Source organism: Gallus gallus, chromosome 18 (genome assembly GCF_016699485.2).
Source record: "Gallus gallus isolate bGalGal1 chromosome 18, bGalGal1.mat.broiler.GRCg7b, whole genome shotgun sequence".
In the NCBI taxonomy this organism is placed as follows: Eukaryota; Metazoa; Chordata; class Aves; order Galliformes; family Phasianidae; genus Gallus; species Gallus gallus.
In genome coordinates this window covers 4,907,498-4,933,838 of record NC_052549.1, presented here as the reverse complement: position 1 = coordinate 4,933,838, position 26,341 = coordinate 4,907,498, and the positions used below count along the sequence as shown (strand labels likewise).

At 47.5% G+C, this 26,341-nt stretch overlaps 1 protein-coding gene across 13 annotated transcripts; it reads right to left on the bottom strand.

Moving 5' to 3' along the window:
* Positions 1-3,241: 3,241 nt before the first annotated feature.
* ST6GALNAC1 (ST6 N-acetylgalactosaminide alpha-2,6-sialyltransferase 1) lies at positions 3,242-25,380 on the bottom strand. Of its 13 annotated transcripts, none has more exons than XM_046901979.1 (15): positions 25,173-25,380; positions 24,707-25,091; positions 24,308-24,581; positions 22,718-22,844; positions 19,207-21,104; positions 16,566-16,682; positions 15,013-15,165; positions 11,202-11,825; positions 8,076-8,244; positions 7,714-7,885; positions 7,363-7,501; positions 6,714-6,817; positions 6,080-6,169; positions 4,761-4,860; positions 3,242-4,373 (listed from the first exon to the last, which is right to left on the bottom strand). In XM_046901979.1, exons 6-15 carry the CDS (start codon positions 16,614-16,616, stop codon positions 4,203-4,205), a joined length of 1,773 nt encoding a protein of 590 aa, XP_046757935.1. In that variant the 5' UTR covers positions 16,617-16,682; positions 19,207-21,104; positions 22,718-22,844; positions 24,308-24,581; positions 24,707-25,091; positions 25,173-25,380; the 3' UTR covers positions 3,242-4,202. The 13 variants fall into 13 exon arrangements, with proteins under 13 accessions (XP_046757935.1, XP_046757938.1, XP_046757933.1 ...); XM_046901982.1 differs by having other exon boundaries at positions 24,968-25,091; XM_046901977.1 differs by having other exon boundaries at positions 24,179-24,581; positions 24,968-25,380.
* Positions 25,381-26,341: the final 961 nt, after the last annotated feature.

Below are 26,341 nucleotides of genomic sequence, written 5' to 3'. Positions count from 1 at the left end.
AAAAGGGGAGGAAGGGAAAAAAGGTACGGAAAGGGGAAAAAAGGGGAGAAGGGGGGAAAAAGGGAATCCACCCCAGCGCTGCTGGAACCACCGCCGGGACCCGCAGAGGAGCTGAGGGTTGGGGCTGAGCCCGGCTGCCTTCTGAAGGACAACGTTCGGCTTCTTCCTTGGAGAGGGTATTTCCAGCCACGTTTCGCCAGCTTCATCTAACAGAAGGAAACAAACTGCCAACTCCAAGCGATCCCCAAATGGTTTTCTTACACTGTGGGACAACATCCGGCATCACGAGCCGGGAGTTGCCTCAGCTCATGTGATTCCTTCTGACCCCTCGTTAATCAGGGCTAATTGTTACCCACTGTGTGGGTAAATCACAGAGGAGTCGGTGTGGCTCAGCCCCGGGGGAGCAAAGCACGAGCAGGCTGGGGAGAGCCATGGGTTTGTCATATGGAGCTGCCTGCAGCCCCATAACACAGCCCTGGTGCCTTCCCCCATCAGGGTGGAGGACCTCTCTGACATCTCCATCAGTTTCCACTCCACGTGGCTTTTTGCTGTCATTTCTTTGCACAGTTCATCTGCTCCACTTGTGTTATGCCACAACGCGTGCTGGCCCACGCCCTGGAGATGAGCTGTGCTCGTTTAGAAGCTGGGTTAAGTGAGATAAGCTTTTAGGATGGTATCATCCTCAGCCTGGGCTGGGCTGGGCAGTCACTGCTTGGAACTCAGACCTGAGCCATCCACAGAATGGGAATCACAGAATCATTAAGGTTGGAAAAGACCTCCAAGGTCATCCAGTCCGACCGTCCGCCTACCACCAATATTTACCACTAAATCACATCCCTCAGTACCACATCTGCACGTTCCTTCTACAGCTCCAGGGACGGCGACTCCACCACCTCCCTGGGCAGCTGTGCCAATGCCTGACTGCTCTTTGGGAGAAATTTGTCCTAAAATTGAATGTAAGGAATGGGAAAATGGGCATCCGTGGTTTGGCAATGGCCAAACCTCCCCTTGCCAGGTCCTTGCAGAGGTGAAACGCCTGCACAGTCCCTGGTGGTCCCAGGGGGGCTTTTAGGTCTTTGTGCAGGGAAGGGCAGCATGGAGGACATGTGGTCACTCTGAGCAATGGGCTCTGCCTTTCTGCTTTTCATCCCAAAGCTTCCCAAGGAAACGGGGCATCGATATCCAGCATGGACAGAGTGGGATGCAGCACTGAAACCAGGCTGATATGTGCCTCATCTCCATCCCGAACCAACAGGATCCTGTTGGACAGCCGTGCCCCGTGGTGCCCTTGTGCTGCCTGCAGAAGTGGGAACATCAGAGGGATGAGTTGTGCGTTCCCTCTGCACTGCCCCACTGGGCTCAGCCCCACTTATCACAGAGACGCCTGTGCATGGCAGAGCAGTCGGGCAGCCCTGGACCGCTGGCCGGGGCTGAGATAAGCTGAGCACACAGTCCGAAGGGCACGAGGCATTCAGTGAGGCTCTGGGATCTGTCCTGGATGGGCACAGAGCTGGAAAACACCTCTAATTGGGGTGAGGTGACGGCACTCCAAGCGCTCTCTTGGCTGCTCCGGACCAATCCCGCCTGGGTCTCTGCAGGCCAAACATCCCCCAGATGTGCTGAAGCAGGGCGCCTGGCCACGCTCTGCCTCCTAAGGACACAGCATCCCTGAGCACAGCTACCTGCCCTGCCTGCCTGCAGGGTTCCCATGGCGTGACAACCCAGGGACCCTGGGATGTTCCCAGGACCCAACAGAACCCTCTCCAGGATCTGTGCCTCAGGGTTGGGTCTGGCCATGCTTTGGAGTTGCCACATCCTAGGAGCTGTTTGCCTGCAGGGCCCCACTCCAGTTCCCTCCCAAAGCACTGGAGGAAGGGAGGTCATCCGCTGCTTTGTGCAGAACAAAGCCTCAGGTCGCTCCTTTATCTTGTTCACCCTCCCCTATTACCAATAGTTTTTCTTGTCCAACTGGCTTTCCCTGCTGCCACATCCCTGAGAAGGAGCACAGGTCCACACGCAGAGGTGAGGAAAGGTGCAAACCTCATCAAGACCTGTCCCCAACCCCACTCTCTGTTTGGGTAACACAAATAAACAGCAATTCCATCGGGCAAGTCATCATGGGGAGGTTGTGCTGTCTCACACTGCAGAAAGGGAAGAGTGGGAAACCAAACAAAGGGTTGGAAGCCCAGCCAGGAATATGGCACAGTGAGCAGAAGGGGTTGTCCCTGCATCCCAGCAGGGAATTGCTGGGGGCTGTTAACTCCTGGGGAACCCAGCGAGAAGGACACAGCTGTACTTACAGCTCCTGGCTCTCTCCAACATCTTCCCCCCCAAAAAAGCAGGGTTGATGTGACAGCACTTTCAGGCTGTGGTGGCATCAAACTGCATCTGTGTGCACCCCCGTGCACTCCAAATAGCTTCCATGCCATAATCCGTAAGGGCAGGTGGGCATCATGATGTGTGGGACACCGGGGGACAACGGCCCACTGGGACACGGCCTGTGCCACACCCGGATGCCCACAGCACAGCCTTGGACAGGAGCTGCCACCTGGTGGCACCGGGACAACGCTGCTGGCTTGGATGTGGACATTTGGGGTGGCCCAGAACCACATCCATGGACACCAGGGTGGCTCTGGAGGGACTGGGGCTGCTCCAGCACAGCACAGCATCGCCGCTTTTGCCCTGCCAGGCACACCAAACCACAGAGCTGCAGACCTTCTGTTGTGTGGCTGTACCCTAAGAGAGGAGCCCAGGGGGAGCAGGTTCTGCTGGTTGGGACATCAACCTGGGGAGTTTCTTTTCCTTGACTCGGGGGATCCTCAGCTGCAGAGGAGATGGGCGCTGGGGGCTGCCAGCCCATCCCAAAGGTTGGGCTCCTCATCTGCTCAGCAGGGCTCAGCCCTGCCCTGTTTCCCAGAAGAGAGGGAGACAAAAGAGGAAGAGGGGGAAGGGAGGAGTTTAAAAGAAACTTCTTCCAACTTCTTGGGAGGAGAAAAGCCCTATTCAGAGGGGAAGAATACCCACTGGAGCCGGTCACCAAGCAACCCACAGCAATGCATGGGCAAGGAACAAAGCTGCCTCGCTGCCCATCCAGAACCCCTAGACTTGGGGCAGCAGCCGTGCACAGGCAATGCAGGGCACAGAGCCCGTGGATGCAGCAGGAAAACCCTCCAGGGGCTCTGGGGGGTGACTGAGATATAAGATACTAACCACATCTCAGAGGGCTGCGATGGAAATCAGCTTGGGGAAAGCAGTGCCGTTTATTTTGTTTGCAAAAGCCCACTCAGAAGGCCAATACTCCAAAGGCTTACTGGCTGTAACAGTGCTTTTCTCAGGACAATGTAGGCAGGCACTCCAGCCAGCAGCAAGGACAGACAGCATCCATCCATGGACATTGAGAATTCTCATTTCTCCTGGTAGAAGAGGAAGCACCATGCTCCTGGCACAGCCAAGCACCAGCTTCTTCATCAGACTCACTACACGTAGTCTGCAGCCAGGGGAACCCCACAGCAAGAGGTACAATGTCCAGCATTCTGCTGCACTACGGAGGGCTCTCCCCTTCCCTTGTGCTGATGGTGAACTAGGCCAAGGGCAGCAGGCTGGGCACCAGACATCACAGTGCTCCCCAGGAGGTGTCACAGCAAAGTCACATTGGGAATTGAGTTTCATTTGGAAGTGTTCCTTTATGCCTGCAGTGAGCAGAGTGACAGCAGCACCTCCAGGACACAAATCATCCTCTTGAGACAGGATTGTGTGTGTCTCCATTTCTATCCACTGCTTACCCAAAACACCCAGCTCCACAACAAGCACTACTCACAGAGAGAACCCACCTAGAGCAAAACTAGCCCCAGCCCCAAGAGCATCTCCTTGCAGAGGGAGAACCTGATTAAGATAATGGGCACTGGAACATCTGCTATTCGGATTCATCCCGGATTCCTCTTTCCCAGTACCAGAGCCTACAACCGTCCACAAGTCAGATGGGACCTTGTTTGGAGGCACTTTTCCCTACTGTTCGCTTGGTCTGTAGAATATGCACATTTTAGGAAGTGTTGTGAGAAAATAAAGATACCAAAGGAGGGAAATATCTCTGTGGAGCTGAAGCTGGGCCTGGAAGTCCAGAGCTAACCCTGGCTTCCGAGGTCCTCTTCTGTTCCCCATGAGGTGCTGTTGAGATTTCCCAGGCAATGGCCCTCGGCACACTGTCAGGATCTCTGGTAGAGCTTCATGATGTTCTCATCATGAAGCCTTTTCCACACCTGCTTCTCCAAGTTGAAGTCATGGTTAACGTAGAAGACCAGGCGTTTCCACTCCTTGTCATAGTAGTGATCCGAGTACTTCTGGTGACCTTCTGTGATGTAGCCATAGGCACTCACCTGGGAAAGACAAGAGGGCTCAGCAGGGAGAGATATCAAGGACAGAGGGAGCTAAATGAAATACAAGACTGCTCCCAAACAGGGTGGGAGCACAGCACAAGGATGCCTCCCAGTGCATCCTTGCACCTTGCAAGGGCACCCAAGATAGACCAGGCTGTGAAAAGGGGCCCCAGAAAGCAAACATCCTCTTTCACTGACTGCCTGGGAGACACAACAGCTCTCATGCCCTGAAGCAGGCTGCACAGCCTTTGTGTGAACTATTTTGGGGCTGCTTTTCTTGTGCTCAATCTGTTCCCCTCTAACTGACAAGTCGGGGCTGGGGATACCCATACTCAGTTATCCTTTGTTTCCAGACAGGGGTGTGTGCAAGAATCATAATGCCCTTACCCGGTCACAGAGATGCAGGGCAGTCAGCAGCAGGAGGGCTCCTGTTGTGGGTCTGTACAGCCGCCAGTAGGGCTTTTGCAGATTTTTAGATTTTAAGAACCTGCAGTATGAGAGAAGAAAGCACGGAGGGACTGCTGAGCATGCTGGTTCAAGCTGTGCATGGCTTGTCCTCCTTGGCTCATTCGGCACTTTCCCTCCTTGCAGCAGCTTGTGGCCACACTGAGCATTTCAAACAAGCCATGACTGCTCATGTGTGGGTAGTGCTGTGTGCTCAGTGAAGCACAAGGCCAGCCCAGAATGCTTCCATCCCCTGCACTGAAACCTGCAAACCTGCACCGAACCCAGCTCAGCCCGAACTTTACAGGTCAGGAGGCAGTGGGGACAAAGGGGGACATGATGAAAGGACCTAGTATGTTCAAATCACTCCCTGTTCCTTGCCTTGCAGTGCAGAATTGGCTTTCAAGTCCCCTGGTATATCCTCCCCATCCACATTCAGGAGCGAAACATGATGCAGGAACGGTGCAGAAGGAGGGTCACAAAATCTGTGAGGAGCTGCTGTGTTTTGTGCCAGCAGTTGTTAGGAAGGTAGGAGTCCACACATTAAAAATAGCATTTGAGCCCTCCTGGCCTTGGAAAGCGCCCAAGTCAGAGGAGAGAGAGAAGAATGAGCAGGGGAGTGTAAGCCATCTGGCACTGCATTTGCTATCTATCAGAAAGACATAATGCAGCTCTCAAGGAGACCAGAGGGCAAACACAATCAAAGCTGGGCACAACAGGAGCTCTTCTTCCTACATCTCCTGGTCATGTGTGGTCCACAACTGGCAGATCTTACAATGACAGTGTCCAGCTTATGAAAAGGATTAGAGATGCAAAGAAGTGCAGTCAGGCCAGACAAATGGGATGCTGAAGAAGAGCCCATTACTGTGCTTGAGGAAACAACTAATCCCTTGAGTTAAGATGGGATCTGAGGTGAGGAGGGCTGTTATGGACCCTTCCTCCAAGGTACTGAGCAATGGGTAACATGAAAGGTTGGTCTCGAACAGGTAACATTGCCACTTGACCCCTTTTGGATGCAGAAAGCCTATCTGTCTGAGAGCTGCAGCTTCTCTAGCTCATGGATAAGAAGTTTGTATGTCTACCTGCAGCTAACATCCCACTGCAGTATCACAGAGCACTTTTAAGTGACTACAAACTGGTGAAGCTTACCCTGAATCTGCTGGTATGGCTCAACTGCAGTTACAAGTCAGTGGGCTGGAAAGAGAGAGCGCAGAGACAGAGAGAGATGCTGCTAGCCAGAAAGCACACAGTTCCCAGCTCACCTGTTTTTCAAGTATCTGAGGAAATCAGGGTGAGCTACCAGGTACTTATTCATTGTGAAATCTTCATCGAATCTCTCCCGGGGCCTTCGCCTAGGGACAGGAATAGGGAGAATCAGGATAAACTCCTGTATTTCATTATGGCTGGAAAGCATCAGCCTGATGCACTTGGTGGTGAGAGAAGAATCACATTGTTAAATTATTCTGCAACATTTCTTAGATGATGACAAAGCCTCCATAGCCTGCTGCAAGAGTGGCAATAAAGGAGATAGAAATATCTAAAACATGCATACGTATAGATAAGACTTGGTGAAACCAGGTCTTCATCTGTGAGTAGGACCACGTACAGACACCAAAGCAGAAAGTAGCATGTGCTCATCCCAGAGGAACTCAAAGCTTTCTCTGAGCTCAGGCCACATACCATTAAAAGCAGCTCTGATAGAAGTAGCTAGGAAGGAGGCGTATTGGTCACAGCAGTGCTCACAGCTGGGAGGGAAAGAAGAGATTTCTTCAGACATATCAGCAAGGAGGGAGGGTTTAACCTGGTCTGCACCTCGGCAGACTGAGCACTGTGGAGAAGAAGGTACAGCAGAGAGCTCCACAATGTAGGTGTAGAGGTGGGGCTAGTTTGCTTTACCCATAGTAGTTCAGGAATCCTTTCCTGATATCCTTGTCCAACAGAAGAGCCTTCAGCCACTCATAGTCTCTAACTGCCTCCAGGAAGTGAATGTATCTGATATGCTAAGAAAGAAAAAGTGAGCATTAATGAACAACACAAGAGAGACATGTCCTTTAACACCAGAAAGCAAGCAGACATCTAAGCTGACCGAGCTTCTCAAGCACACATCTATGCTCTGCAGCTTTTAACCATCCCACAGTGATGGAATGGAGAGAACATCTGATACATAGCTACTTGAACACGCCAAAGGTTTGTGAGGGTGGTCGAACACTGGATCAGGCTCCCCAGTAAGGTGGCTGATGACTCACACCTGCCACTGTTCAGGAGGCATTTGGAGAATGCCCTTAATAGTATGATTTAACTTTGGCCAGCCCCGATGTGGTCAGGCAGTTCCAGGTGAACTACTCTATTCTATTCTAAAGGGTTAGGGTAGGACTAACACAATTTGCCACCGTGAATATTCACTCTCAAGCCAAGGACCCCTCACTAAGAGTAATGCTGAAGTGTTAGCTCAGCCCCTTTGCCCACCATGCATGAAAAGATCAGAAATGAAGGCCACAGGTTAACAGAATCCTGTCAAAGCTGTACAAGCATAGATCTGACTTACCTTCCCCTGTGGGATCTTCTTGAACCCTTTGTGTCCCAAGTTCTGGAGAGAGGACACCAGGGAGTACGCTGTGAATCCGTAGAAGGAGGTTTTTGTTCCCACATCCTTTTCGTAACCTTTGATTACAGCCCCGCTCACCCTGTCCAAGGAAATCAAACAGAAATAGTTAGCAGATAAGCATGGGATGTGCTGGCACCCTGTTTTTAACTGGAAAAAGAAAAACCTTTGTGGTTTTCCATTGCCTCCTGCCACCAATCATTTGGACAGCTGGCAGTCAGTACAATTTCCTGCCAGCCAGAGCAGGCTAGCTGTGTATCTCCTAAGAATGAAGCAACCATCAGATTGCCTTACCGGAACACATAGTCATGGGAGTCAATCTCCTGGCCCATTCCAGAGTTATTCAATATCCCTCCATTCCCCACAACAGCACAGCTGATGCACGTTGACACGTTGCTGCTACTGTTGGCCAGGAGCAGCTGCTGGTGGGGATTTGGAGGCAGCCGTGACATGACTTCTTCTACCACTGTGAAGAAAACATGGTGGAGCATCAAGAACCTTGGGAATGGACACAGGGAAACCACCACAGTTTCCTCCACAAGATCCACCCAGCTTGATGAGTTTGACAGGGAGGTCCTGCAAACCACCAGAAACTCAGCATACAGTTCCTGTGGGAAGTTTTCACAGTCCCATTCTGACAACCCCGGGAAACTCACGTGAGTAATTCAGCTCCATGAAGCCATAGGGAGGTGCAAAATGCTCCAGGCGGTCCCACTCACTGACATTGAAGTAACTCTTGTCTATGAAGAGTGTGATGTTCGGCAGGAAAAGATCTCGCAGCCAGTCAGACTTGGCAGCCTTGGCTCTCACTGATTCAGAGCAGGTCTTGAAAAACAAGAAGAAACAATAAGGGCTGATTAGCAGGGAGCTGATAAACCTGCATGAGTGCCTGTGCACAAGTGTAGTGTAAAGAATCAGAGAAACTCCAATGGATCATCCACTCCTCTCAGTGTCCTCCTTACCACGAACGTGAGGCACAATAACAGATGAACAATTAGATGATGCAATATTACTTACATGAAAGGCAGGATTACTCCGAGTCTCTGAGACTTTCCTCTTCAGACAAACAGGTATGCAGTGCTCACAGGTTTTAATGGCCTCAGGCCTCACTACCTGATGCCAATTGGTACTTGTAAAAGGCATAACCTAAACATGGGATAAGGCCAGCAGTCCCTGTTGACAACACAGCTCACAAGGCTTTGATCTCACTACAACAAGCACACTCATACTGACACACACGTGGGGTCAGATCACCACTGCTGCTCCCTTAAAAGAAAAGAAAAAGCACACAAACATCTTATTCTATGTCCTAAAGGAATAACAAAGCAACATACAACTGATACGGGAATCCAAGTCAGCTGATCCTATGTAAGAAGAATGGTCTCATTGCAGCTGGCAAGCATTAGGCTGTGTGTGCAGATGGAGAACAGACAGCTCCAACTGTGGTGGATTTTCCACTGAGTCAGTTTAGGCTTTACAGTCTTAGACATCTTCCCCAAACAGTTACTACAGTACCTACCAAAATACATAAGAGAAGACCAAGTGGACCTACGTGCCCACCTCAAACCCCCAGAAATGGCCAGACTGCATTGCCAAAGCCTTGCAGCATGCTCACAGCTGAGCTGGGTTCCCTGCTGCAGGTGAGGGTGACATTCTGCTTGTCATAACAGCACTGCAATGATAAAAACACTGTGCAGGGTTTGATGTTGGTGTCATTTCATTTTTAGCACATTAGATGTCCATAGACAGGAATGTTCCCTGCCTGTTCAAGCTGTACTTTGTACTGTCCAAGGCCTGGTACTTCTTGTGCTTCCACAGCTAGTCTGGATCAATACAAGAGGAATTAGGGGAAATTGTGACTGTGCAGGAAATGAAGGAAGTTGGAAGCACTTCTAGTTACTCCTTCTCTTTGCAGAATTAGAGATGACATTTGGAAGCAAGACTCAGTGCGTGATGTCTGGATCCACATCTTCACCAGCAACCCTTCTGCATGTACTTCCTCCATTTTCCACTATTGTGGAAGGGTTTTCCCCACTGACTCAGCTGTTCTGTGCACCCAGATGCTCTGCAGCCCCATTTAGAGTGGAGAACACTCTCGGCTTCCTGCTGAAAGCTGTTGTCCCTCATCTCTCTGCCAGCTCCTGCTCTGCACTCCAAGATAGCTGCATGTCTTCTCCAAGGAGCTGGAGAAGACAGAAGCATCCGGGAGTCAGCAAGCAGGATCTTGCTGACCTAACCCCACTATGTGTAGTGCAGTAGTATGGGGCAGGAGAGGTGAGGGATTGTCTCATATGGCACACACACACTCAGCCACATATTTTGCCAACTCCTATTTGTATTTCGGGTGCCTCAAGTCCCGGAACAAAGATGCACATCCTGCTCCACATACTTGATCATGAGCCAGGCCTTTCTGCTGTGTCCCAGTAAGGCTGGGCCAGTAAATGAGCTCAAGGGTTTAACAGCCAAATTTTCTATTTAATAGAATCATGACTCTTCTCCTCTCATGTGGCTCAATGCCACACTGAAGAGCACAACCTGTCAGCAAAAGGATGGCTCACGTCACCAAAAGGGGCAAAAACCACAAAGGAGAAAGAACTCAGAAAGAAAACATCAAAACAGTAAAGCTCATCCCAGGATCTATTATCACTGCAGCTAATCTACCTCTGCTCTCTGTATATCTCCCAGGATACCGTGGGGTTGGGATTAACATTTTCAAGAGAGCAGGGGGAGGCCTGAGCAGAATGACACAGTGCCTGCAGCCCTGGCAGTCCTCTCCAGCAACACCTACATTCACCTTAATGCCACCAAAATGCCATACAGCAGTGGGGGAAGGCTGCAGCACTGAGACTTCAAAGATGCAAATGCCTCATCTGAGACCACCAAGCTAGAACAACTGCATCATCTGAGATTTCCATCTTCCACCTCCAGCAAAATACTTCCCTTGTGCTGATCAGCCCTACAGTTGTCATTCCTATTTAACAGACAGAAGAAAAATAAGCAAGACCGTTATTAAATAACGGATCTCTTCTGAATGATTAGCTCTGCTGTGATGATGGTTCACTGCATAGCAAGAAAATCCTAAATAGCAACCTGACAAGGTTTAGTGACTTGCATTGATATGTATGTGCTTGGGTAAACAGATACACAGAAGTATTCCTGTTCCCTCCCCACAACTGTGGTTACTTTAGCCTGGCTGCATAACACAAAGATCAAAGCAAATTTGGGAACTGTAAAGCTGAGTCTTCACCAGAATGCACATGTTCAGTTTCCCAGGAAATGAGACGCCTGCATTAGGACCATCATTTAGGGCTGGGCTCTGAATGTCTGTCCACAGACATGACAAGACTAAGTGCAATGGTACTTACCTTAGGGCACTGTGCCACGCAGAAGCTGCGTTGTGTGCCAAAGTCTCCTATGCAGTAGAGCAAAGCACCTAAGACTGGAACCACCTTGTAGGACAACTAGCAGCAGAGATATTCTCCCCAGCTCCTGATGCTCCTGAGTTATAGAAAGATTGTTCTGGCTGACTTTTAAAGAAATGAACCCATGTAAATGGGTGCAGTTACAACAACTTCTGATCCTGGAACATGGTGGAGGACTGGCCAGGCCAAATGAGCCACACTCACACAGCTCTCCTGCTCTGGGCCTCAGTGGCACCTGTGTATATGAGTGGGTTGATCTACCAGCTTGGATATCAGCCTCCGCTCTGAAGGGCAAAGATGCCCAGGAGACAGCAGACAAAGTGGTCAACAGGGACATATACACAAGGCCATCATACCTACCGATGCTGGAGATGAGCTATCCAGTATGTACTCATCATCAAAATCCCACTGCGGCTCAGTCTTGAAGTCAGCAGCCCTCAGTTTCTTCTTCTCTGTCACTGTGGCAGCCTGAGTCACAGGTCTTATGGCTTTCACTGATGCAGGAGGCTCTTCTGCCTTTGGTTTATCTTTGGATGTGCTGTTTGCATGAGCTACCTTCATCCCAAAGGATGGTTTCACAGTCGCCTTCTCTTTGTCTTCCTTCATGCTGGGAAGTGCTAGCGTTGTTCTCTTCCCATCAGCTTCCCCCACCCCTGGAACTGGTCTCGCTGTTGTTTTCTCCTTTGTTCTCTCCACCACAGAGGCTGTTGATGCTGTTGTATTTGTGATCCCCACCACCTCAGGGAATGGTTTCACAGTCACTTTCTCCTTGGCTTCTTCCACCTTGGCAACTGGTTTCACTGTTTTCTTCTGCTCTTCCTTCCCTTCCCCACTTGGTGTACTCACAGCAGTATTCAGTTCGAGCCATGCAATGTCTCTCTCCAAACCAACCTTTGAAATTCTCCCATTAGCAGAATAGTTTGAACCTTGCTGATCTTGGGTGTTCACTTGTAGCATATGTGCAATGCTTTGGTAAATCTTGAGCTGCCTGAATGCAATCAGAGGAAAAGCAGACACATCACAAACACTTTTCACTTAACACTGAGCAGCTTCCAGCACACTTCTTGTGCTCCTGACTGTGCTTCAGATCACCTCTGCACACAACCATTACACTCAGATGACTTGCATTGGTATCTGCAACTGAGTTTCTGCAGAGTAGAACACCCTTGTTAGAAGGATGCTGTCTGAATTCAATTTCATTTAGCTATCTGCCATCAAAGCATTATTCAAATTTCCATACTCCTCTTTGGGACCTAACTCATGAAATATGCTTTACATTGGCACTAACTACAAACCAGCAGAGAATAGCTTTGCCCTGCCCAGGGCAGGACAATCCCCAGGAGTGTACACAGAGCACTGCAGGATTCTGTTTCAGAGATACTGAGTTCAGGACATGGGACACAGCACAAAGACAGCCACCTGGCATTCCACCTTCTTAATCAGCAGAGCCAGGTGCTTCTGTGTTAAGAGTATGGAGATCTTACAGAGTTCAGAAAAGGAAGTCTGATAAAAAGTGAAATTCTCTCCTTAAGCATGCATCACTTCTTTTACACCATCTGCATCTATGACATTGGAAATTACAGTCATAAAAAGACCAACTGCTACTATATGCTCTATAATTTGGTCCCCAAAGCACCAGTTCATCACCAAAACTAGCTTGCCTCCGAGAGACCAATCAGATATAATGCTAACTGGTAATATCCCAGGATCAAATCCCAAAGGATTTGAGAAAGGCATTTCTATCATCAGATTCACTGAAGATATCTTCCAAAGAGAGCATGCCACAAGTCAGACACAGCTCCATATCAGCCAAAGCTTCAGTACAGCTGCTGCCTGGGGAAGCTAACTGTCCTGCAGAGAGAACAAAGTGATGCTGTGAACTCAGATACAGAATAATGCAGAAAAAGACTGTACAACTCCAGTTTCACCACTTGAGTTTGAGTAAGAACCAAGGACTGAATCCAGCCCTGCACATCTGGGGCACAAGGCACTGTTTCCTCTCCTTTTCCCCTTAGCTATGCAATGGCATCACACAGCAACTCGCCAGCTACAAACACCTTAGAACAGGTACTTCAAAGCTATTAAATACATTCTAAAGCTTATATGTATAAAATCATTCTTATATACATAGAATCCTAGAGTGGTTTGTGTTGGAAGGAACCTCAAGCTGCCCAGGGCCCAACCTGGCCTTGAGCACTTCCAGGGATGGGGCATCCACAGCCTGTTCCAGTGCCTCACCGCCCTCCCAGTGAAAAATGTACCCCTGACATCTAATTTACATCTTCCCTATACACACAGTTGTAGGGTGGAACAGGAAAAAGAAAGCTGAAAAAATTCTGCAGCTGAGCTTTTACATACAACAAAAGTTTTCATAACAAACTGACATAGTTGTCTGGTCTCACACTTTGTCCTCTGGGCGATATAACTGTTTGCATGACTTGTTTGTTGCATGATGCTGAGAAGTGCTCCCAAGGTGATAAATGAGAAAAAAGCACCTCTGTAGATAAGGGATTGGAGACAGCACTTTGATTACTGCTGAGGCTGCAGAACAATACACTGTGAAGTGTTTAAGAAATGATTAACCTCAGATGGCTTTTAAAAATCAGTTGATATAAACTGGATACTTAGACATTTACAACACCATTTCCAGTGAAAAGGGGAGGCTATCAGCTCTTCCTCTACCTCCTCTCATTTAACCAGCTTCAATCAAAGGATGCAGCGGTTGCTTTCTATCACTGCCCTTCACATTTAAATGCATCACTGCATGCTCCAATAAAAGGAAAGATTTCACTTGTATTCCATATAAAAAGAAGTTCGGTAACATTGAGACCAAAATGCAAAACAGAGGGTTCTTTGCATCCAAAACCTTACTTCCTGCAGTCAGAGCCATGTGGCCAGACATTTGTGCCTGCACAGGACCTTGATCCCCTGACCAGCCCTTTAAAACCAGACAACTGGTTCAAGCCAGCTCCTCAAACACCAGCCTCTGGAGTACAGCTGCTAAACAACCGCAGAAGCACAATAATACTTCCTGTCATCTTTCTCTCCAATTTACTGAGCCCTGGGGCAAATGAAACCATGACCATGCTGCTTTCTGTGTTTCATGTTGCATATAAAGGCACAAAAACAGAAACAGGGACAACCACATACTGCACATGCCTGGGTGTGTTCTGCATGAAGTTTCAGCAGTATCAGTGTTTCCAGCACCTGTGCAGGACAAAATGGTTTAAAGAAGCCACGCATGGAAAAAATAAGATAACTTATATCTTTATCATGTCAGCACGACATCAGTGTGCCAGTACACTGCATATTTGTATTCCTTTAGGAATCAAGTGCTGAACTCACTATAAAGATATCACACCAAATTCAACGTCTAGCAATGCAATCTAGACTAGAACTGGATGAGGTCCTTAAGGGAGCTACCAGGTAAAAGCAAACATGTAGTCCAGAACTACGGAAACACACAGCCTTCGTCAAGTAAAAGCTGCTTTCTTAACACAACTATGCAGGGAAGTACTGGGAGCTGGCAATTCTGCAGAAGAAAGTTTGACTGTGATCTTCCAGCACTGTGCTCCGATTGCATACAACACGGTTTTCTAAAGCAAACGGTCAAACTCAGACCCAAAGAGCAATTTTCAAGATAAAAAGAGAGAGGGAAAGCGAGCAGAAGCACTCTACCCACAAGCACGTACTGCAAGGAAGCAGGGCTCTTACCTGAAAATGCTTTTCTCCATGCCAAACAAGGCGCTAAAACTAGTAATGATGAAGGAAAAGACTGTTAAAATAAGGAGCCAACGGAATATTCTGGAATCTTTAGGAAGCCTTCTGATTAAAAACCCCATAGTGAGAGGCCCGGGAGAGATGGAAGCTCGGCTACTGCTGCCCAGAGGTGTGCCCTATGCGGCTACATCCAGGTGTACTGAACCAGTGGGCTGGTCTTCTCTCTGGATTTCCCTGCAGTAATGCTCACACCCTCTCTCCTAAGGTACCCTGTATCTCCACACACAGGTCCAATTTCTCAGACGAGACAGCAGTTTTACACTGTTCCTATCATTTTAAACTTACTGCTACCCAAACTGGGGAAAGAAACACTTTTTACTACAAGCAAGAAAGGTTTTCTCTATTTCCCTCTAAAAGGTTCGTCTGGTGCAAGAAGGAGGAAATCCTTTACCTCTAATCTGGTGGAGGCATCACTGGGAGCGTTGGTGTGAATTATAAGAGCAGCCATACTTGCAGACAAAGAAACACGGAATGGCTTGGGTTGTAACAGACCTTGAAGATCACCTAGTTCCAGCCCCTCTGGCACACGCAGGGTTGTCACACACTAGAAGAAGAAAATAGGTTTCAGACCACCAACTGCCCGAGGGATCGGGAAAGATTCGAAGCATAAGCAGAAGCAAATCTTTGGTTTCTTTTTCTTGCAGTAACTGTAGCTCCGATCCAACAGCAAACCCTGCCTCCAAAAGTTGATGATGACGTACACATCCATTTTACCTTGGGAGTGCTTTGCTGCAGATCAGAAGTGGACTCCTTGCAAATCCACCACGTTGCCGAGGAGTTAGTGCTTAAAGTAAGCTTATCTGCAAGTTGCAGCCAGCCAGTCCCCTCCCTCTCCAACAAGCCAACCCACCTTTCAAACAATTAGACTTCAGTCTTAATTTTTCACTTAGAAATGTGTCAACATCACCCCAGTCTCACTCTGCTATGGCCAACAAACTTGTTACACAGGCTCTCCTGGCTCAGAAACATGTCCCTTGACTCTGAGCTGTCACACAGATAGATGGCTATAGTATGCACTCTCCAGCCATTCTTTTTGAGCTCTCTGTCAAGTTTCCTCCACTGCTGTGGCCAGGACCAGTCCCTTACTTTTTGAGGCTGAACTCTCACCCCTTCCCTTCATAACGATTGCCAAGTGGACAGAAAATGACAGTGATGCTAATTCAGTACTGATACAGGGCACGGGTGAACTTGGGTCTGTGAACAGCTGCAGAATGTAAAAGAAATGCATCACTTTGGTGAATCCACACTACCATTTCCTTCTTTGTGCTTCTTATGCTTGAATCATGTCATCATGGACAGAGAGACAACTGCTTTCTACACTACTGTCCCTCAGTAGGAACAGTAGAACGAGGCTTTCCTCATCGATAGTGTCAGTTCAAACAAAGCTTCACTGATGCCATGTGCAAACAAAACATTCCGAGGGTAAATGAATCCCTGCTGCAACCTTGAGGGTACAAACCACACTTGAGTGGAGCTATCAGCACATCCAGGTCTAGGAGATGTTGTTCCTCATTGATCCGTAGCACCTGACAATGTCTTTCCCTGTCCCAGTTTCCCCAACTCATATCTGAGCCACTCCTCTTCATGAAAATCAGCACCTTGCCCAGAGACTGACTTGAAAACCCAGAACATCTCCCCACCAGCAGAGGGAAAGATGAACAGAGATGATCCCCTGCACCAGAAATGCAGTTTCACATACTACAGCAGACAGCTATTTTAACTCATAGGGAGCAGTTAAATATTAACCTTGATAACTTCAGTGGAAATGGCACTTAGTAGAGAAGCTGGTTTTGGGCAGTTCTTATCAAAAACTAAACTGGGAATAAAGTTTTTCTTGCCAGCACCACAAATGTTAGAAGCTAACATTCACACTGTCACTAAATACACAGAGTGCTGATGTTTGCTCTAAGTTACAGGAAAGCCAATAAAGGGTTTCATGCCTACCTTGTCCCAACCATGCATCTCAGCAAAGAGATGGAGTCCCTGTAAATACATCAGCAGTAACGGGATTTCTTCCTAAGAACTTCATCTCTCTGGTTTCTTCCTAATGAATTCACCTCTCTGCATTAAAGTGAAAAACACCAGTTATCAGGGGACAGAGGAGAGAAAAAAAGAAAGAACAACAGACTTGAAAAAGTCCTTGAAGAAACACGGGGAGGTTGTTAGCCCAGGCTGTGCTCCTCCATCTACAGCAAAACATTTCAATCTTCCCATAGTGAGCCTAGGATCAGAGCAGATCCATTGAATAGTTAATAGGCATTTAGAAGGGGTTTGGCCATGGTGTTGCCATGCAGCACTCAGGAGCCCTAGGCAATTTTGGAGAGCCAGGTTACAGGTCAGGGAGTGCAGCATGCAAGCAGCAACTCTGCACTCAGATCTCCAAAACAATATTGTCTTACAGGGGCAGCTATCAGTCCCGAAGCACTGATATGAAGCACATATAGCAATGGCTTCATTTTAGCCTTCGTCTTTCCAGCCCTCTGCAGCTCTGGGCATACTGCTTGGAAGAAGCTGCTTGTGTGTGACTATAAGGCTTTTATTAACAGAATCCCAAAGGGAAAGTCTGGAGGCAGTATGCATTTTCCTTCGACTTCCTCCATGTAACACTACAGCAAACCCAAGAGCCACCAGGGAGAGCAAGATTCCTACAACCAGAAAAAGATAGATTTCTTTGCTCTTGAGGAGCTGTGCTGACAATTGTGGAGAATGTATCTGCAGCACTCTGTGCTCAGCAAAGGCTGTGCTTCGGGGAATACCCAAATATCTGGCAGGCACAGGAGCTGAAAGTGGGGTCACTATGCAAAACATATAGCTTTTCACCTTCCTGTATTTGTGCAAGGGAAGAAAAACAAGCAAACAAACAAAAAACCCAAATCCTAATGGGTTCCACTTCCTTGGAATAATATTTCATCCTCTTTTCACCCTCGTTGCTGAAATCAGCCTGCCAGAGCTCAGCCAGCCTGGTGAGCTCGAATGCAAGGTCAGGTTGGGAAATGTGGCTGTACACTCTCAGCCAAGGTGAGGGATGACTCCAATGAAAACAGAGACCAAGAACAAAGCTGCTCCTTTACAAAGCTCTGTAAGAAGCCTGATTGCTGGGACATACTGGGCTCCCAGCCCATAGACAACTGTTTTTCATTCACCTCCACTGCCAGGGAGGTAATTGGCAAGACTGCAACCTGACACAGCTGGCAACTTCTTAAGGGCCACAGGGTATATGCCAGCCTCCTTTCCCAGATTAGAGGTTTTGTGTGCTTCTCTGGCAGTCCTACTGGCAATCCCAAGAGATGCTGCTTCTCTCATTGTGCAGAGACTCCTAGCTCCTGGCCTAGCACAACCAGCTGCCAGCAGCAATGCCTACACCAGAAATTCTTCTGTTCTTTAGCACTGAAAATAAGACTTTTTTAAAGTGAAATCTACCTGGGGCCACCAAGTGAAGATGGTTCTTTCCTAGCGCTTTTCTATCTCTAACATTTTGTGTAATTCCACATCCACTTAACTATATCTTTAGCTATATCCTGGGCAGGCAAAAGGCAGATTTGTCTGTCAGTTTATTTAAAAAAATAAACAGAAATCACAATTTGATCCTAAGCTGTGTGTGCTGAGGCTGCCAGCTCGAGTCTGAGCCGCACCAATAATTTATCTGCATGCCAATTTTCCTGAGGGCTGTGTATCAAACCTTGTTTACTTGCCTGTGCTCTGTGTGCTTTCCACTTCTCTGTCTGTGCTAAGGAAAAGGGCATGGCAAGATGTGCTGCAAGAGCAGCGGGACTGCACAAAGAATGTGTAAACCATTGTGGTTTTTAGTGCTGTTTTGCCTGTGTGATATCAGCCTTACCCAGCTAATGACTTGGTAAGGAAACTGCCTGAAATCTACGTTATAACAGCAGATGTTACGGTTCCAACCTGGAATATTTCCCCTACTTCCAGCCAGCAATGTGAACACAGGCAGCTCTCCCACATGAGGTGAAGTCCTTGCTTGGAGCAATCACTTGCTTGGAGGTGGGTTATAAGTGCTCTGAATTTGCCTGTGTTACAGCCTCTAATCACTGGGACTTTGGTTTTTTCTGTTATCACAGCACCTACTCAGGTTCTTTATGATCCTCGTGGCCACAGTTAGAGGTGATAACCTCTTAAATGAAACATATTAAATTTTCCATCACTGCTTTTCTGCTTCTTCAGCTGTTTGCCATGGACCCCCTCCTGTTTAAGCTGCAAAACTGAAATGGCACTGGTCCCTGCATTCCTTTTTCCTTTCTCAGAAACACCAAGCTGAAAAGACTGATGGGCCACTTCATTTGAGAGAATTTAAGGAGAAAAGAAAAAAAAACACACAGAAAAACAGAAAAAAATATGCTCCCAGTAACAATGGCTAGACATTCAGTTGCAGTTACACAGGCTGGAAGCAATCAGTGCTCCTTCACCCAAATGCCTCCCTAAACAGCCTTTTGTCTGTCCCATCCCAGCAGGAAGCCTAGCATATCATCACAGAGCTGACAGGCATTGAGACAAAACTGACATCACTTCAAGGGCTTCCTTGTGGGTTTTGTGGTTTGTGGGTTTGGTTTTCTCCTTTAAAACTTACCGATGGGAACTTAGAGAATATTCTGTTCCTTCCGTGGAACCTCTGAGAGAGCTGTTTACTCAGCAGCAGGGCAGTACTGCAGACAGGTGAGCAGCTGATGCGTTGAACTCGTGGTCAGCTGGCTCCTCACCTGAAAATCAGCCCTTCTACTCCTGTACAGCAGCTGCTAGGATTGGGAGCATTGCTGGATTCTCTGCCACTCTGGAGAGAGAAACATAAGGACCACAAATCCTTCTCTATACCCCTAGCAAGAAATGCAGGCACACCTTTCAGCATTTCACATATGCCTGCAAAAATAAGGACCTGCACCAAATCATAGCTGTGCTGGTCTACCACGTTTCAAGCCAGACATGAAAAACTTCTTTGTAAAGGTCTTTCCCCTATTCTTCCCACTGACTCAGCATCAGAAACCACCCCTCTTTAGAGCTGGAAGGACAACTGTGCCATTTGGCATCCTTTGGTGTGAAAAGTGCTTACAGTACCCTGTAAGCCTGCTTCTTGAGTGGTGTTCATCATGGTGTCCCTGCCTTACAGCTGGAAAACTGCAGCCTCACAGTGCCTTCCTCTCTGTCCCTGGTAGATGCATCAGAAAAGTGATTTTTAGCTGCAAGAATAACAAAGCCACGGGACCTTGTGAAAGGCAAGATGGGTTTACTGCTGGAAACCACATGCTTCTCTTCTCTTTTATCTACTGTCTTCTATTCAAAAGTTCTCCTACTTCATCTAGAAAGCAGGAGGGCCTTGTGCTACTTTTCTTCACCTCACTCCTATTAACTTTTGTCAGCCATGGACAGAAGGTGACTCTTTGCCACCCCATTTGCACACCACCTATAAATATGCTGCGAAAACCACAGGCAAAGACATTCATGAGAAGGAGAGCAGCACACTGTGCTATTGTAGTGGAAATGTGAGATTCTTGCATTCGGGAATGGCATACCAGTCTCGTCCAGTTCCCTGGGAGCTACTTAGCATCTTTTCAATTGGGGTTTGTCTTGCAGGCATTAGATCTCTAGGATGGTTTGCACGGTGTCAGATAGAGCCAAAAGGGACCAGCCAGTCTGTTTCAAATAAATGTGTAATAGCATTATACATCTCCTCCTATAAGCTGCAATTCATAAGGATAGGTACTACTCCAGTGCAAAGCATGGCACAGCACTGCTCAATGACTGGCCATCTTTGGCTGGGAAGCAACCGCACTGTGCATCACTTGTTTTGCATATTATTTTGTCATTAACATTATTAATTTCCCTTCCTTTTCTGTCCAATTAAACTGACTTTATCTCAATCCATGAGTTTTTTTTGCAGTTTGCTCTCCTTTCCCATTGAGGTACAGAGGAGTGAGCTAACAGCTGGTACCAAACACCAGGCAGAAAACTAATTCTCCCCAGCTAAAACCAGGATAGCATTCCACTGACCAGTTTCTATGATACCCATCTTGTTCCAGCCAACATTCGTTCAATATTTGAATTCATATTTACGCCTCGATTTTGCAACTGTAAGTAAACATCAGCCCAATTTACTTCAAATAAATTAATATTTGTTGAGTGAGCACATAAAACAACCAAGAGGTTGCTTCTTATCAAAGCAGACGGAATTAATTATCTCACTAGTATTTTCCAACCCAAATGATCCAATGACTCAGTGAAAATAAGGACTTTAGAAAGTAACTGTTCTGGTAATTTAACTGTGTGTGCTACTCTGTGAAGCTTAATGGCAGAGCAGTCTGAGCATCCAATAGAATACAACAGGCAGTTAGGTTTATGACACTTAAGTAATTTATCTGAAAGCACTTGCAAATTAGGTTAGGGTGTTTCCTTCAGCTGATACTGAAACATGGTCTTCCCTGGAAGAATGCTATCAGCCACGCTTCAGCACCACACACTTTTTCAGGCACGTCCCTGAAATAAACAGAAAGGAGACAGAGTGGTCAGAGGCAGTTAATCACATGAGAATGTAACCAGGATGACACCACAAGTCCTGCTTTTGCCCAGAGCTACACAGATATCTTTTTGGTTTTAGCTTCGTCTACACACTGGTGGCTCCACCACAATGTCCTCAGAATGCTGATGGCTGAAGCCACAATGCTCCAGCAGCTCTCCAGTCTAAAATGGGCTTTTTGCTTTGCTGCCACCAAAATATTTCACTGATGTTCTTCAAGTCAGCCTATTCAAATCACTCGGATATGCCAAGTGTCCCATGAATACAGTAAAATAACTATACTGCTTCCTGGATGGAAGCTCAGGTCCTCCCTAAAATGTCATTTGATTTCAGAATTAGAAAAATACGTATTGCCTTCTGCTCTAATAGCCATTTAATGATAAATAGGTAGATCTTCATTTGTTGGCTTTCACATGGTTTGCTATCTAACCTATTCAGAAGATAAAAATGCTTCCTGTGACGTCATGTGGGTAGACGTTGGTATCTTTTATCCCATAAAGGAATTTATGGCCAAGGAACATTATATCAATTGCAGTAATTTTTTTCTTCTGTAAGGTCATGTCCTTTGGTTGTTCACTGCTACTCAGTGAACACTGTACTCATGGATAGGAAAGTCAACAACAAATAGTGTCTTAAGGATGCCTGACCTTTATCAAGGACTCAAGGATGGGTACACCCACTCACACGCAGCTACTCTACCTGCCTGACTGCACCCGAAGGAGCCAACATCAAGGCAGGCTCAGCAGTCACCAACATTACGAGGGTTTTCCTGAAGGCCAACCCAAGTTGCACTCACGCCTGCAAACCTTCAGGCACCAATTGTACAAAGCTGCCTCGAGTCAGAGCAGAATCCTGATAATGGAACTCTGTTTCAACACTGCAATTGGCAAGTGGAATTGATGCAAAAAGGAGAAGAGAGAAGTGGCAAACAACGTACCATTCTTAGCTCATTCCTTCCCAAGTGCACTGAAAGGTGACTCTATGTAAGGACCTGTCAATACTGTCAGCTGCCATCAGCATTCCAGCCACACCTTTCTTTAGAATTAACCATGAACTAATGCAGAGCAATCTGCCTTGGGGCCCTCTTGTTTGGAGACGGTCTTGTACGACAGCTTGGCTACCAACCACATGCTGAGGAACCACTACCTGGAGAGGACAAAGCCTCCCATTACCATCCCAGATCCTGAGCCCAAGTGTCTGCATATGCATGTCCTCACAGACATAGGAAGGGTCCCTAGTTCTCAGCTGGGGGTGGTTATGGCTACAAATGGCAGGCGAAAGCCCACCTCGTTATGATAAAATTAGCAAGAGGGGTTCTACCTCATCTCTCATAGGAAGGTGAACAGAGACATCGACACCATCTTCGTGGGCTTCTCAGTGTAAAAAATATCAAACTATCAAGCACAGTGCAAAATCATTCCTGGGTACAGGATATCCATCAGCAAACAAGAATGACAGATCACCCTTTATTAAGAAACTATCTGCCACAAAAGCCCAGAGGAGGAGCTGACAAAAGGAATGTCTGCAGCCAGAGAAGAGCTGGTGATGTTCTCACTGCTCTACAGGAACCCACCTGGAGGGGCAGTGTGGCTGACACCGCCATCTGTAGGACCTTCACATCGCACAGCTGCATCGCATCCCAGGCAGAATATTCCCGTGTTGGGTGCTTCCCAGAAGGCTCTTCCTCGAGGAGCACAAACCTATGGTGCAGGGTTTTCTTTTATGTCTTTGTATCACACAGAAATTTATCTCTGTTTAAGTTATATTCCCACTACATCGTCATCAGACTTTCTACTCTCATTTTGCTCTCCAGTGTGGATGTTGTCTGTAAGAACAGATATAGGGGAGAATGCTTGCAACCAAAGTCTCCTGAAGACCTCAGGGGCAGCACAAGGGATCCTACAGTTGCCTGAATCAGGTGTAAAACCACACAGCAATTTCTCCACCTCCACTGTGCTGACAGATTATAGAAGACAGCTGGGTTGTATGGGACAGTGTGCAATTTCCTCAGGACATTTTAGGGAACTGTCTCATTATCCCACTCACAGCACTGACAATTTAACAGTGCAGCGGTAGGGTTGTTGAAACTGGCATGGTCTACACACAAGAGGGAAGAGGGACGGGGGGCAGCCTGAAAATAGCTGAAAGATACAATCTCCCCCTAGAAACAAGCCTTGAGAATGCCACTTCTGCTGTTTCAGGGTGACTGGGATTCATATGCCCTACTATTCTGCTTCTTCGTTAATGCCATGCAGCTCTATCCTACCACAAGGACAACGGATATGACACAGGAATCCTTTGCTGCAGGTCAAGGAAACCCAGCCCACACAGGAGGAATAACTGGCAACACCTAACCTACAATTTTCATGCACTGCTCCTTGAAACATAAGTCTTCTTCCTTCAGACACAAGTAGTCCTCTTGACAACAAACTTTTATTCCAGTGTCTCTTAGCTAACTGAGTGCACTTGACTGAGCCAACAAATACTCATCCTGCAGATGAAACAAAGCTGAACTCTTGGGAACTGAAGGACCAAGGAAAGATTTACATTAAAAACAATAACAATAATCTGGTCCCAAGGAGGATGAATTACTCAGACTTGAAACAGGCTGGGTGGAAACCAGTGAAAATATGACTTTTCCCATATTTAGTAATTAAGTTCAGCCAGTCCCGGGAATGCCAGAAAAAAAAAGGCAGATCACAACATACAGGATTCATCAGAAATTTCCTAAGGAGGAAAAGACTGTGCACATCTTTCTTCCTAATTCTTGCTGAAGAAAAACAGTACCTGAGGTTTTGAGTTGGAGCTACTCAGGACCTCTGCTGTTTGCACAAAACAACAGCACCATCCAGTGGATAAACAGTACTTGCATTCCCCTCCCACCACCTGCTACCTATCTATAGAAACTGCACTACATAAACTTTACCACAATTATAAGTGAACTAAGGCTGCATTTATATTAACCTTGGGTAAGAAAAGCTCAGACATTTCAGGAGAGTGGTAAAAGAGCTCCCCAAAGAATCAAACTTTTCACCTCCAGGCAGCTCCGTCAGCAGATTTTGCAGCACTACCTCTCACCAAGTGTTCTCTGCACCAAGACTGCAATCTCTTCACTGCTGAGGTGGAAAAAAATGACTCCAGAGGAGATGAACAGTCACCATACCTCACCCTGGGAACAGCTTCACAGCCAGATGTGCTGCAGCGAGTCCACATATGACCACACAGAGAAGGCATGCAACTCTTCTGCTACATTTGGCCCAGTTAGTGCTGCCAGTTTTGGGGATGTGTTGAGGCTGCTTAGGATTCCCCAGGATAACGGCTGTTTCATCTGTTTCCACAATGAAAACTCTTCGGTTTGGCTTTATGTGAGAACAGTCACTCTCCCCCCAGCAGGCATGGCGCTACCCTCTCTGGGAAAACAAGCAATTAGCCCGTTTCTGTGCAACAAAAGAAGATAAAACAATGTAAAGCTTCCTCTGTTTATTGTTACAGGCACAAGTTAGCAACTAAGGAATGTAAGCAGTACACAGCATTCTGAACAGCTGATCACACCGTGACTCACCCACTACACATCCGTATCTCCGTGCCTGCATTCCTGACCTACTTTGGGAATTCAGGCAGCGTTACCAACACGAGATTTTCCTCTTCAGAAGGAGCATCTCACAGCTATTCCACAGCTCCTGGCTGGGATCCACTACACAGGTTTAGTATGCCAAAGGTAACACTGGAGGTCACAGTAATTCACATGGACTCCCATGTTTTCTGTTTGTGTCCCAGCAGACAGCCGTACTCACACATGGCTCTGGCACTTCATTTTCCTTACCCTCAGGAACCCGGTGCTGCTCCCACAACGCACAACCCCACTGACTCCTCGCAGCCGCTGCTCACTGCAAGCTTCAGAAGCAGTTATTTCACCCTTCACGTGGGATTATATTGTCTAAAACAGCCTGTGACAGATAACATGTTCTTTGAGCACCGTTCCTACCATCCTCATAGGAATAAACGCAGCCTATTACCAATTCACGGACCGCGGATTTAATTGTCAGACACATGGAGCCTGGACACAGCAATTAAGAGGATCGAGGGATTTGGTGAGGGAAAAAAAAAAAACGTTGGCTTTGTCCTTTTTAGTGCTACGATAGCCTCAAAACTACTCTGGAAACTCTCATTTGAACACATATAGCAGCGCCGCCATATTACCATGCACCGCCCTGTGGTGCCGCACTGCGCATGCGCACACACCCCTCCGCTGCCGTAGAAACACAGCACCTGCAGCACGCATGCGCACTAAGGCTTCGTCAGGCAGCGCGCATGCGCATTGCATGACAGCACCGGGCGGACGCCTTTCCCGCGCAGCCTCTCCCGTGCCGTGGCGAGCTACGGGTGCCGCGTAGGGAGCGAGCGGTTGCCATGGCAGCGAGGCCTGCAGCTCACTCGCCCCGCGCACCACCTCTCCAGATGGACGTGGCCTAGGGGCTTCGATTGACTTAGCCTCATTTCTCTCTCAAATACGGGCCTTGTCGATGACAGCTTTTACCGCTGTCCTGTCACCAAGAGCATCTCGCCATTGTGGAGGCACCACTCGTAGGAGATGGGATGGGTTGGTGGCAGCCACTCTTCCCTGTGTGGGGCAGGCACTGCAGGCGCCATTTTATGAGGAGGTGCTTAGGGAGGTGTTTTTCAGATGTGTTCCTATGCAGAGAAGGCCCAGATGTAAAAGAAGAAATAGAAAAATACTCTGAAAATAAACTGTAGAGTCTACTAAGCACAGTCTAAAAAGTCTTCCAAACCTGATTTCTCCTTCGCTTCCTTTCAAGGATAACCTTGGGAAAAAAAAATCCCATTGCCCAGATGGAACAAAAGGGAATTCCCATATAGGAATTTCCTACCTTTCTTCTGTTTTACACTTTGACAAAGGAAATCGTGGTTCCCAGACACAGCAAGATGTTGGTCTGCTAGGTTTTTCACATTGTGAGACACCTTTGACCACGTGCTGAACAAGAGAATGCTCAGATATTTAGGTTAAGTCAAGACTTGGTAGTAGAGCCAGCTTGATCTCATAATCAGTGTGCCCTGGCTTATGTGCAAACAATTAGAAGATAAAATGATTCCTAGAAGTCAAATAGCATGCAGTGTTATGGAATGTGCTGTAGTGGGAAACAGTGACCACAAAATGTGGTACTTGGTGCTATTATCA

Bases quoted from the DNA above. Each gene is read 5' to 3' on its own strand.
- ST6GALNAC1 (XM_046901974.1), bottom strand. From the start codon at position 16,616: ATGTATTTACAGGGACTCCATCTCTTTGCTGAGATGCATGGTTGGGAC. The intron at 6,170-6,713 runs GTAAAGCAAACT...TCCTGTCCCTAG, and splicing joins GGATTCCTGAACTACTATGG to GCGAAGGCCCCGGGAGAGAT. The intron at 4,861-6,079 runs GTGAGCTGGGAA...CTCATACTGCAG, and splicing joins CTCAGATACTTGAAAAACAG to GTTCTTAAAATCTAAAAATC.